Source organism: Oncorhynchus masou, chromosome 1, assembly GCF_036934945.1.
Source record: "Oncorhynchus masou masou isolate Uvic2021 chromosome 1, UVic_Omas_1.1, whole genome shotgun sequence".
Taxonomy (NCBI): Eukaryota; Metazoa; Chordata; class Actinopteri; order Salmoniformes; family Salmonidae; genus Oncorhynchus; species Oncorhynchus masou.
The window spans coordinates 66,843,340-66,856,719 of record NC_088212.1 but is presented as its reverse complement, the minus strand read 5'-3'; the positions used below and the strand labels follow the sequence as shown (position 1 = coordinate 66,856,719).

Genomic DNA, 13,380 nt, shown 5'->3' with positions numbered 1-13,380 from the left:
AGACCTATAGCGTTGTTTAAAATCTGACATTATAATGAGCTATGGAGATAAAATTCAGTTTGTTATGTCAGAGAGAGAGTGTTACTCATGGTGGTTGTGATGCAGGCTTTGAGCCCACATCAGCCCCAGCCCCAACAGTTCCAGCGTGGCATGGCCGTTCCATTGGGACATCCAAGCTCCGGCTGGTGGAGTTCTCTGCCTTCCTGGAGCAGCAGAGAGACCAAGACTCTGTGAGTATCCTTTTATCCAGAGCGACTTACAGGAGCAATCAGGGCTAAGTGCCTTGCTCAAGGGCACATCAACATATTTTTCACCTACACGGCTCTGGGATTCAAACCAGCAAGCTTTTGGCCCAACACTCTTAACCACTAGGCTACCTGCCGCTACTCGTCACCACTCTGCATATGTATTATATGTATCTTGCATGTACCACTCTACCAGGCTACTCATCACCATTCTGCACCACTACACACTGCCACTGACCTATTCACTGTATCCAGACTGGCGCTACCTCCGTTTTTTTATGGGGTTTTAATGTTGAGGGAAAAAATACCTGCACGCTCTTATAGCTCTTCTTTTTCATGAAAGCATGTAAAAGCATGTCAAGATAGGGAGGGTATTGTCTGTATTCATGGCCACTCTCATGAGACATAGCCGTCAGTCATGTCCAGCTCTTATCAGCTAGTTCTGGCCCTCTCTCAACACACAGAGGGTCTAGCTGCACACTGTCGAGGATCAAATAGACGAGAATGAATGCACACACTAGATTGAGTTCCCTTCACTAGTTCTGACCGACCATACACACACAGAACACTGGGATTAGGGAAAGTAAGATGGACCACAGACCCATGTCACGTCATGTGAAAAGGCACACAGACCAGCAGCCCTAAGCTCATGCCTCACATTCTTTATTGTTTGGTTTGGACGTGAGCGATCTGTCTTGGTTTGTCTGCATTCCCCCGAGGATTTTATTTTGTTATTGATATCGCATGACAGCCATTAATCTTGTATTTAGCTGAATATTTGAGATGGTTACATGGCCTTAAGGCTCGGCTGGAGAGGCCATGCAGCACTCTGGTACTGAAGTAAAGGGCAACAGTGACTTTGAAATAACCCTCATGATAAGATTTGACTCTCACAACCAGAGCATTAGGGCAATAGTACAGATTTCATTGTGAAGATATTCCCGGATTTGCTGGCATTCCTCCTTTTTGTTTTATGACTATATATGACTATCTTATTTATATTTTTTATCTCATAAACCATGGAGAACAGACTGACTGGTACTGTAAATTAGAATCGTTTTTCTGAGGATCTCAGGCAGCCAGATGTTCTACAGTTATTGAAAACAGAAACAGAGATCTCTGCATGAGAGATCAATACTCAAAAGCATTTTTTTCTGATTTACAAATGCGTCTTTTTGATATTAGTTGTGTAAGATCCTCCTGTTTACTGTCTTTCAGTACAACAAGCACCTCTTTGTGCACATCGGACAGACGAACCACTCCTACAGCGATGCCTTGCTGGAGTCAGTGGACATTCGTCAGATTTATGACAAATTCCCTGAAAAGAAAGGAGGACTGAAGGAGCTCTTTGGCAAGGGTCCCCAGAATTCCTTTTTCCTCATAAAATTTTGGGTGAGTATCTTGTTGCTAAGTATCTGCACTGGTCTGGTGACTGAATAGCACTTTAGTGTGTACAGTAGGCATGTGTGTTTGTATGAAGAAAGAGGTGAAGAAAAGATACAGAGAAGACCAGTATTGTGGAAAGAAAAATAAACTCAGATATTTAAACAAATCTGTTTACAGAATTATTTACTATTAATTAGCCTGTGAAATGAAACTGGTGAGATTTAATGCATTTTGTTCTACCTTAGTATCTCTATAAAGATATACTGTATATCATTTCTCATGTTTCTATAGTATAAAGCATTTCCTTTTTTACAACCCAGAGAAAACAGGATTTGTTTGGTTTCATCTCTAGTGAATGGGTTTAATCAGAGGCTAAACACTGAAGATGGCTGCAGAATGCATGTTGCTATATTTGGCCTCGCATAGCAGGGGAGCTTGTGATCAAAGCGCTCGCTAATTCAGTGCAATATCTCAAAACAATGGAGTGACCTGGTTGCACTCTTAATGGCTGTTTAAACATTGCATGTATTTTACCCCAATGGAAAATGCTAACTAGCGGCAGCCAACAAAGTGGGGCTCGCTGTCGCAGCCAGAACAGCCCGCTCAAATTCCTTTTGAAGTGACCGGCCAATCTGAATTTCAAATGAAAGGCACAATCTGCACAATAATTAAAGTGTAACTGCTTTGACTAATGAAGGAGGAGGATGCTATAGAAGGAGATGTGCTCTTTTTGTCCCTATAATGAACATGATGTCCTGGAACTAGAGAGCTGCCCTCAGAGCACTGCTCCTTTTCACTAGCATGAATCAGCCTCTTAACATAACTTCATTTAATCTCCCTTAACATCTAGTTCCAAATATTGATTACATTTACATAGTCATTGAGAGGTGGCTAAGAAGTTTGTTATTTATTTAAGACTGTCCACATGATCACTGATGCCCCGCTAGATGTTAATACATTCACAGGTGTAGGATATTTTTTTATTTGAAATCAATTACTTTCAATCTACACTAACATTTTTCCATTGCATGGTGCATATACATACAATTCTGTTCTGCATGCCATTAAATTGTCATCTCATTGCCCTCTCACTAGAGAGCAGTATTGTGATGACCATTCTTTGCTAAAACACATTTCTCTCACCTCATATGGACGAACAAATTAGACATTTCTGTCTTACCAACGACTAATTTTTGTGTTATTTGTGGTTCCCAGGCTGACTTGAACTGCAACATTCAGGATGAAGTGGGGGCTTTCTATGGAGTGACCAGTCAGTATGAGAGCTCTGAGAACATGACAATCACCTGCTCAACTAAGGTGTGCTCCTTTGGCAAGCAGGTCGTGGAGAAGGTGGAGGTGAGTAAAAAAATATATTCTGTAAATTACATATTCACCTGTTGATAGCAGTATATTTGGAGGCCGAAGAAGCTCCCACCTGGTTAGGTGAGGTGCTGGCAAGCAAAGTAGAACGCTTCAAAAAGAAAAGCTTCACACTCGAGGAGTTCAGATGCAATAATTTATTACCAATGTTCTGACAGCCAAGCTGTCTTCATCAGGGTTTGATGACAAACACTGCGGTTCACTAGTTTATATAGTTTGGAAGGACACACACAGGTGTCTGTAATCATGGCCAGCTGTGGCATGATTTCATTGGTCGATTTACAAATATCAATAGAACATGTAAAAAAGCATGAATGGATTGCATACGATCATAGATACAATTAGGCTACATCATATAGGCCTACAAACACTTTATTTACAATGGATAACAAAAACACAATCATCACAGGAATGGCTTCAGATCAAACTCTACAATGAGATCTTTAAATTAAAGATCCAGGTGGCCTCTAGTTTTATCAATAAATTGTCAAGGTCACCCCCTCTTTTAGGGAGGGTGACGTGTTCGATGCCGATATAGGGAAGGTATACGGTATGTGTGGCATATCTATCAGTATATGCGTCACACATTTCTGGATGTTGGTTCTCTCTCCCCCCAGACGGAGTATGCCCGGTTTGAGAACGGACGCTTTGTGTACAGGATAAGCCGGTCTCCCATGTGTGAATACATGATCAACTTTATCCACAAGCTCAAACACCTGCCTGAAAAATACATGATGAACAGTGTCCTGGAGAACTTCACCATTCTATTGGTAAGGATTACTTCCTGTCCTGTCCGTCCTACTACTGCTTCCTAAAGCAGCCAATTACAAAAGCCTCTCTCACTACTCTAACCTGTGGCTAGGACCCTCCCTCTCCTTTATCCTAGCTTTCTGCTGGGCTCCTTTGGCTCCAGCGAACCTGAAAAGAGGAGCTCTGACCGGAACCTGAGATGAGCCTCGCTCCCTTCACCTGCATTCCTCACATTCCACAGGGGATGGAACGCAGTGTGAGGAGTCTTATCATCTGCAGGGGAGAGGAAGGGAGGAGGGGAGGGGAGCGATCACAGGGAGTGGGGACCCCTGTTATTAGCCATCACATGGGGGCTTAAAGTCCTTTTCTCCACTGCAGAGAGAGAGCTCTTTTTAATGGATGTGTGGGTGTGACCTCTCAACCCTGCCCCGGTTTTGTTTGTTTCATTTCTTTTCACCCACTCCTTTAATTTCCTTAGATTTACACATTGACTTGTTTTTGTCACATTGTTTGCTGATTGAGATCTGTCCGTGGGCCTTCAAACATCGGACAGTCCTTTTCCTGAGACCCATATTCCTCTCCAGAGACTGCTCATTGCATTACATGGAGTGGGATTGCGTTTGGTCTGAATGACTAACATGACATCTCCGTCTCTTCCAGGTGGTGACGAACAGGGACACACAGGAGACTCTGCTGTGTATGGCGTGTGTGTTTGAGGTGTCGAACAGCGAGCACGGTGCACAGCATCATATCTACCGACTGGTGAAGGAATGAGACTCCTGAACCCCCTGAATCCTCCCTTTACATAGACTAAAGAACCTCAAAACAAATTGACAGTGCCTCTAGCTGAAAATCACACATGCACTGCTTTTCGGTCACATTTTGGGTGAAGCCTATTGTTAGTCATTTCTTTGTATATTAATGTATGCATTTGATGTTTGACTGCAGCTGTGAATTGCGGTACAGTTGTTCTATGTTTTGATACAGGAGAAATTCTTCATTTTAAAGGATGGCGAGTCAATCTTTGTTTGTAGGATGTACATATATAAGAGGCAGCATGTAAGGAATCTGTTGGTTGGGTTTAATTTGGTCAGCAGACATTATGTATATGTTGTCTTCTTCCTCTTTGATCTTGTAATGTACACTTAGAAAACACTAGGAAGATGTTGTCTGTTCCCCATTGGTCCTGTAAACTACGTGTATATCTGTAGTTGATTTGTGAGCGTATAGGTCACAGGAGGTTGGTGGCACCTTAATTGGGGAGGACGGGCTCGTGGTAATGACTGGAGTGGAATCAGTGGAATGGTATTAAATACATCAAACACATGGTTTCCAGGTGTTTGATGCCATTCCACCTGCTCCGTTCCAGCCATTATTATGAGCCGTTCTCCACTCAGCAGCCTCCTGTGGTATAGATATACAAACCGTACATACACACTTGACCAATAGGTTTTCCAAAGAAAAGCATTTAAAAAAAATGCATTTTGGTGATAATGACATTTCTTCACGAAAGTTAGTCGAAGGCAAGTGATTGTGGGCATCATAATAGTGAAGTTATTGCTTTACAAAAGCATCTGTTTCTTTCAGGGAAATAAGATACCGATCCCTGTGGACAATCCAGGTCTTAGACACTTAACAGCAGAATGAATGCACTGGGATTACACTACAGAGGCCTGGTTCAACCTGTGTCTGCCTCAGACAGGGCTCACACGTCTTACATTGCAATAAGGAAACCATACATCTATCCTGTTCCAATGTCCTACGCTACAAACGAGTCCCTCTCTTCTGAGAAGACAGTCATTAAAATGGATTTGATTCTAAAAACATGAAAGCACTACTTTAGCTACTCTGAGTGGACTGTCACCTTGTCCTAAGCACTTGGTTCCCCTTCTAGGACATGCCGATTTTGAACTTTTTCGTTTTTCTTTTAGGTGTGTGGTTTAAGGTTTTAGGATATCCTGAAATAACCGTGAGAAAATTGATCACTTCTTAGACAGCGGGCTGTTTTCAGTATGCAGTTTCATTGCCTCTGAACAGATTGTGTATTTTTTCTGGTCATTGCAGTATAATCTCTACTAAGTTCTAGCCAGTGTCGCTGCCTTTACGTTCACACCACCCCATGAATCTGTGGCCTACACCAATTCCGAGCCTTAAACATGTTGCGGACGTGTGAATTCCAAAAGATGCCACTAAAGCTGTGATCTCTTTCCTAAGCTGGGTGACTAATTTTCACATTTTGTAGGAATTCTACTACAGTACAATCTGCCAAAGTGTAACAGTGTACAGTGCCTTATTGTATGGTGTCAAACTGGCCTTGGTTCACTTTTAAGAATGTATTTTGTTTTTAACACGCACAAAAAAATATATAAAATCACTCACCAATATACATATTGGTACAAAATCTTACCACACACACGAGTTAAACTGAGTTACTTTTTAACATAAATAAGAACTGACTTTGCCTTTCCTGTTTTGAAAGACCAAAAATACAGAGATACATACGATCTCTAGTCATGTCCTGCACTGTAGCATGGAAGTGCCTTTGGTTTAGAATCTCCAGCAATGAAAACACTAAATAATTACGAATTAAGCATTGCTAAACCAAAAAGAGATGTAATGAAACCAATCACCACATTGCCTTGCTGAAGGTTTGTACTAGATGACAAGGGACAGTGAGTGAGTCGATCCATGGTGAAATAAAATATATATTAATATAATTTGGTTTTAATAAATGATCTGTTAAGAAGAGTACCTGTACTATTCATGTGTGTAAATGTATAGTCTGTGAAAGGCCTGTTTGACCAGACAGCAACTGATAGAATGGAGGATGGTGACTCGTTCCAGCAGCTGTGAAGTCACATAGGCTTACAACTTTACCTTAAGAAGAGATACATGTTTCCTGATTCTTACTAAATTATTTATGGGAACATCTTATTCTGAATCATTGCAGAAAATATTTCTGGTGGATACAGACAATGTTGGTTCAATTGCTCAGTATTTTTGCTACAGCCCTATGGAGACTGGAGTTCAGTAGGCATATGTATTTTTCCTTTGTTAACTGTTTTATCTCCCTTTTTGCCCTGTGTACTAGTTCACGTTTATGAATTACTTACTGAGGTGTTCCTGTTTTATTGTTCTACGTGTATATGATGGTTTGTGATGACATTTTGGGTATATTCCAAGCCCCAAGAGGGTGGTGATGCTGTTACTGCTACACTGCTGGTACATTTGACATGTCAGTTCCAGGCTGGAACAGCTGACTGTACCTCCCATGTCTCTGGGGACCAGAAGACTGTTGCCTTTGGTCAGATGAATTGTCTGGAGGACACTCTGAATAAAATGGACATAAAGCATGGATGTGTAACGGAATCTCGACACAAAGATATCAGCAGTTTAGCTCTTGTTGTTATTTGTTTGTAATTTGGTCTAAATGTAGGTACTGGTACCTTTTTTGTTGGTTATTACCATTTTAAGATGTTGGCTTTAAAGTGAACTTTTCCATAGTTCAGATAGTATCATAAAAACAACTATTGGGTTTGTGTGCAGAGATTTTCTTTGTAAAAAGGTGCTTTGTATAAAATGATATATCCTTGCTTTTCTTGGTACAGAAGTGTGATATCTTTTCATATCCACGACAGTAACGCGTTGGAGCAAGGGACAGAAAATAAAACCTGCTATGTGTATGTGTTCTCTACTGCATATGGTCTTGTCTTTGCTCCGTAACATTTTGATGCCTTCTTGATAAAGTGGTCGATATTTTGTAGCTTTCTAGATACTTTGTATGTATACAATATTGAAGTTAAATAAATCAGGAAAAATATGGTCTCCCTTTTTATTCTGTGAACAACTGACAGTGAGAATACAAAAACAATTTAGAGCATCTCCACATTAATACATTAAATTCGAACTTAACCTTTAGATAAATAAACATAATATGTAAGAACACATCAGCTGTACTAACCACAAATAACCAACAGAGGGAGCCATTCCCTGCCTTTTGTATTGGTGCCAGCCTTGTTATAGTATCTCCATTATGTTACAGTATGTCATGTGGCAGTATTTTCAGTTATGAAACTGGATTTCATAATCTGGGACAACAAAAGAATCCCCTATAAAAACAATAATGAAGCCCAGTGAAGTCACTTACACAGGCTGCATTCTTTGATAAAGATTGTTTACATTTAACAGACACTCCTATCTAGAGCAACTTTCATGGGGAATTAGGGTTAAGTGCCTTGCTCAAGGGCACATCAACAGATTTGTCATGTAGTCGGCTGGGGGACTCAAACCAATGATCTTTCAGTTACTGGCCCAAAGCTCTCAAGGTTCCGCTAGGCTACCTGCCACCCAATGTTATCATCCCTGAAGCACAGCCCTCTCTCAGCTAAAGTTCTGTGTTTCGTTCATTTTGAATTAGATCTAGCATGACTATTGCACTTAATTATATATATATATATATATATTGTGAATGATTTGTGAAGCATTTGTGTCATTATAAAATGTACCACTTTCCTTTTTTTGCGTAACAGTTATCATGGGTAATACTGAACGCAAACACCAGATGGAGCCATAATCAAATGAAAGACTTGTCCATTGGACCAACCTAAAAAAGACTGAAGGCCACAGTGCTGCTGTTTGGCTGTTGCACTGACATGGTCATTCTGTAACGCTGTTGTAAATGGTGCTAGCATATTTTAACCTGGAGCCTAGGTATGTCTATTGCTCTCTCATTCACTCACTCAGACATTGATTACACCTTGTAACGGTTTTATGTTGTAATGATTGTAACACCAGTAGTTTAGTGTGCTTAATAATCAGAGAGAACAACTCGTCCGTCTACAGAATGCCCTCTCCCTATCCTCTCTCTCCACTGACACTGTCCACATAATATCTAACAGATGTGTGTCTGTCTGTCTGGCTCATGTGTGTGAGAGGATCTGATTATGGAGTCATTTTTAAATCCATGCACAGGGCACCAGTGTAATCTTCCCAGGGGTCAGAGCCCTGCCAGATTTGGACTACTACACTTCCTGTGTTTCTGTATCTGAGTACAAGAGGAAGAATACTGGACCCTCATAATGGGTGTGAAATGTTCCTTACTATGGTCTTGATTCATGGTGTAGCTGTCCTCACTTGACAGGTACCAGCAGGGGGTCAGAATTTCTCTCTTAATTCCAGATAAATCCTCGAGATCAAGATTAGAACGCTGCCTTCTGAATGAACCAGGAAGTGGTGTATCTTCCCATTCGGGACAGATGTCATTTCAACGTCTAGTTTTGGTTTATATTTGGTTGATTTGTCATTTAACAAGAATTCAACGTGAAATCAACAAAGAATGTCACCATGTAATTGGATTTAGATGAATAGTTAGCTGGAAGAAAAAAAACAAATTCCCATACGTTTCCCACGTTGATTCAGTGTCATCACAATTCATTATTTTTTGTTGAAATTACGCGGAAACATTGATTCAACCATGTTTTTTTAACCACTGGGTTGTTGAGCTGATGTTGATGATCAGCATGCATGAATAGAAAAGTGAGATGAGGCAATATATTGTGGAACCCCGCGAAACTGACTCAATACAATCGCTTTTCTTTTACGGTCTGTTTGTTGTGGTGTTTGTCAGTCAAGTGAAATGTGTGTCACCCAGAGAAGATGCATGGTGCGATGTATTAGGCTACAGCCTCCTATGCAGATGTGTGTAAATTAGTCTTACTTTGTACACTGCATGCTAATGGATTTTTTAAAAGTATATATGCTCAGCAGTAAGATAATATCTTCTGATTTAGGGATGTCAGTACCTTATTTCACATATCCCATTGTCACTATTTGAAGTGTTGCATAACCCCCAGGGCTGTCTGCGTTTATGTCGGCATCAGCCAAGGCACCAGACCAGGTACATCAGTCAAGGGACAGTAAATTATTATAAATTAATATTAATAATAATACTAGATGCGCATGTATACACTTATTATTCTACGTGTTGTTATAATGTAGTATATCACTACTATTGTTATTGATGTGGTAGTTGTTGTAATTATTGTTATCATTATTAGTTGTAGTATTAGTCGTTTGTTGTTGTTATTCATTGATAATAGTGTTGTTGTTGTTGTTATCATGTTTCATCAAAATACGCAATCAGGTTCTCTGGGAGAGGAACACACTTTATGGGCGGTGTTACTTGTTGTGTTTAGGAACTGTAAAGTTGTCATGTGATCAAAGCAGCGCGAGTCTCCTGTTGTACGCACAGCGCGCAAAGGGCGCAGTTGAGTGTGCTTACTTGGACACAGAGCAAACAGCGACAGCGGCTGCATGGACTTCCCATCCTCTACCAACTACTTGAGGGAACGCTTAAAATGAACAATTTATCTCAGAATGTTGGATGTTGCTTTATTTTCTAACGTATGTGGATGTACAATTAATTTAGCACTTGCATGACAAAACTCTGTTCTAATCCGTTTCCCTCCTCAAAAAACGGAATGTGAATGGTATTCTAAAGGGGAATAACGTTTCGTTTTAGTTTATGATGGAGTCCAAGGAAAGTAAGATATCTGTGTGGGTTTGCCGAGAGGAGAAGCTTGTCTCCGGACTGTCAAAGCGCACAACCAGTGCAGATGTGGTCAATGTGCTTCTAGAGGATCAAAACTTGAAACAACGTGTCTCTGCAGCCATGCTCTCGGGATCACCCCAGTCCTATTGCATCGTAGAGAAATGGAGAGGATCTGAAAGAATTTTGCCGAATAAAACAAAGATCCTTCGACTTTGGGGCGCGTGGGGAGAGGAGCAGGAGAACGTGCGGTTTGTGTTGGTTAAAAATGAGGCTTCTTTGGCTAACCATGGACCCCGGAGCGCAGAGGCGCGTGTGGTGCTCAGTAAGGAGAGTCCGTGCATTTACAAGGGGACAGCAAGAGCCACCATGGGCTTCTCACCCGAGAAACAACGTCGGATTGTCAGGAAAGCTTTCAGAAAGTTGGATAAAATAAATAACAAGAGGGCGCAAACCGTGTCCAAGGATGCGCCCACTGGGGAGAAAATGGAAACTTTGGTTCACTTGGTCATATCCCAGGACCACACAATCCGCCAACAGATCCAGAGAATTAAAGAACTGGACAGAGCGATAGAAAGGTATGAAGCTAAAGTTCATTTTGACAGAATACAAATGCATGGGATCAATTACGTGCAGGACACATACTTAGTGGATGCGCATTCTGACGGGCTCTCCAAGCAGGAGGGCGAGAAGCCGTGCTCGGCGGAGGCTGTTGCCCAGTTCGAGGAGTATGCCCAACGGTGTGAGGAGGTGATTCGACTTCAGGATGAATTGGCTGAGCACGAAGCGCTCATGGACAGCATTGCTGTGGAGATCCAAGAGGAACTTAACCAGAGGTGGATGGAGCGAAGGCAAGAGGAGCTGTCAAGTAAAGAGGTGAAACCCAGCGCGGGAGAGACCGCTATGTGGGTATCAACAGCCCACGCGACACACACTGAAACTTTAGCCCTCGAGGCTGATAAATCATTAGAGAACGATTTGTTTCTGGAGGAGGAGAGGATCAAAACGCAGCTGGATGCTAGTTTATACATTGGACTGCGCTTGAACACGGATTTGGAGGCTATTAGGAGTGATTTGAATACAACCCAGGGTATTTGGGGGGTGAAAGAAAAGGAGATACGGGATTTGCTGGAGAAAGTGAACTCATTGTATATAGAGGATGACGAGACACAAGGCGAGGACAATGACCGCAACTCTGTGGTTACTGAGGCAGCAATGATGCATCCCCTGGAGACGAAAAGCGAGTGGGTGGAGCAAGCCAGGGGGCTTTCAAAGACTTGCAATGCCAACGATGACGACTCAGACACTGGCCTGAGCTCCATGCACAGTCAGGACTCGGATAACCCACCTGTGTGCGAGTCATTGGTATGAATTGCCAGGATGCTTCAAATTCTATTGACAATTATGGGACATAATTACTGTATGTCTAAAAACTCAGGGATCTAACATAGAGTTTATCCCCACAATGAACAACACAATATAATGTATTCAAAAATGTCCCAAAATGTATAAACTATTATGTAGCTTACCCCAATACATAGTCAAAATACCTGGTCACTTAAATATATGCAATTATAGCTATTCACATATTTTGCTGCCTTTTTTCAATATAAAACCCTTTGACCTGTACCAGGATATGACCCACCTCTGTGTTATCGCGACGGGTTATTATTGATTAAGGAATGGAAATCTTTATGTTTGCAAGACTAAACAGACTTAAAATAGATACATGCTAAATGTAACACTGATCAAGTGCACATTTTAGTTGGAAGTGAAGTAGTGCTCTGCACTTATCCAATGTGATTTTGTGGACACACTAATGAGTCTTAAATATGAAGGGTGTATGACATACTAAAATAAAGATAATTTAAAAAGCTTATGTGCAATTGCTTCATTGAAATGTGTAGAAAATTACTTTTCCTTGCCTAATCAATACTAAGTCTGCAAATTGTATGCATCAGGAAAGAGTTTGAGAAGAGTAAAAAGTGTAGGATGATGTTAAATAATGTATGTGTATGCATGTGTGTGTGTGTGTGTGTGTGTGTGTGTGTGTGTGTGTGTGTGTGTGTGTGTGTGTGTGTGTGTGTGTGTGTGGTGTGCGTGCATGCATGTGCGTATGTGTGAGAGTGTGTGGATGCATGCATCACTGTTTGTGTGTGTGTGTGTGTGTGTTCATGCCCTTGCGGCCATGTGTACTTTAGAGAGACGGTAGGTAGGGTAAGGGGTGGCATTTGTACTTTAGAGAGATGGTAGGTAGGGTAAGGGGTGGCATTTGTACTTTAGAGACACGGTAGGTAGGGTAAGGGGTGGCATTTGTACTTTAGAGAGATGGTAGGTAGGTTAAGGGGTGGCATTTGTACTTTAGAGAGACGGTTAGGTTAGAGGGGTGGCACAGAGAGACGTAGGTAGGGTAAGGGGTGGCATTTGTACTTTAGAGAGACGGTAGGTAGGGTAAGGGGTGGCATTTGTACTTTAGAGAGACGGTAGGTAGGTTAAGGGGTGGCATTTGTACTTTAGAGACACGGTAGGTAGGGTAAGGGGTGGCATTTGTACTTTAGAGAGACGGTAGGTAGGGTAAGGGGTGGCATTTGTACTTTAGAGATTTGTACTTTAGACGGTAGGTAGGGTAAGGGGTGGCATTTGTACTTTAGAGAGACGGTAGGTAGGGTAAGGGGTGGCATTTGTACTTTAGAGACACGGTAGGTAGGGTAAGGGGTGGCATTTGTACTTTAGAGACACGGTAGGTAGGGTAAGGGGTGGCATTTGTACTTTAGAGACACGGTAGGTAGGGTAAGGGGTGGCATTTGTACTTTAGAGACACGGTAGGTAGGGTTGGCATTTGTACTTTAGAGACACGGTAGGTAGGGTAAGGGGTGGCATTTGTACTTTAGAGAGACGGTAGGTAGGGTAAGGGGTGGCATTTGTACTTTAGAGAGACGGTAGGTAGGGAAAGGGGTGGCATTTGTACTTTAGAGACACGGTAGGTAGGGTATTTGTACTTTAGGGGTGGCATTTGTACTTTAGAGACACGGTAGGTAGGGTAAGGGGTGGCATTTGTACTTTAGAGACACG

The 13,380-nt window shown here is 41.7% G+C and overlaps 2 protein-coding genes across 11 annotated transcripts in view; both read left to right on the top strand.

The window, feature by feature from the left end:
• The window catches only part of LOC135548550 (transcriptional enhancer factor TEF-1-like), a 53,420-nt gene extending 45,834 nt beyond the window's left edge, over window positions 1-7,586 (top strand). For all 10 annotated transcript variants that reach the window (XM_064978293.1, XM_064978302.1, XM_064978341.1 and 7 more), the window contains 5 exons: window positions 106-230; window positions 1,464-1,637; window positions 2,847-2,987; window positions 3,629-3,781; window positions 4,422-7,586. In XM_064978293.1, coding sequence (XP_064834365.1) covers window positions 106-230; window positions 1,464-1,637; window positions 2,847-2,987; window positions 3,629-3,781; window positions 4,422-4,535 — 707 coding nt within the window. In that variant the 3' untranslated portion in view covers window positions 4,536-7,586. The remainder of the gene's footprint in view (window positions 1-105; window positions 231-1,463; window positions 1,638-2,846; window positions 2,988-3,628; window positions 3,782-4,421) is intronic.
• Window positions 7,587-9,985: 2,399 nt separating this feature from the next.
• LOC135548543 (ras association domain-containing protein 10-like) lies at window positions 9,986-12,184 on the top strand. The gene has a single exon (XM_064978272.1). It carries the CDS (start codon window positions 10,285-10,287, stop codon window positions 11,677-11,679), a length of 1,395 nt encoding a protein of 464 aa, XP_064834344.1. The 5' UTR covers window positions 9,986-10,284; the 3' UTR covers window positions 11,680-12,184.
• Window positions 12,185-13,380: the final 1,196 nt, after the last annotated feature.

Bases quoted from the DNA above. Each gene is read 5' to 3' on its own strand.
- LOC135548543 (XM_064978272.1), top strand. From the start codon at position 10,285: ATGATGGAGTCCAAGGAAAGTAAGATATCTGTGTGGGTTTGCCGAGAG.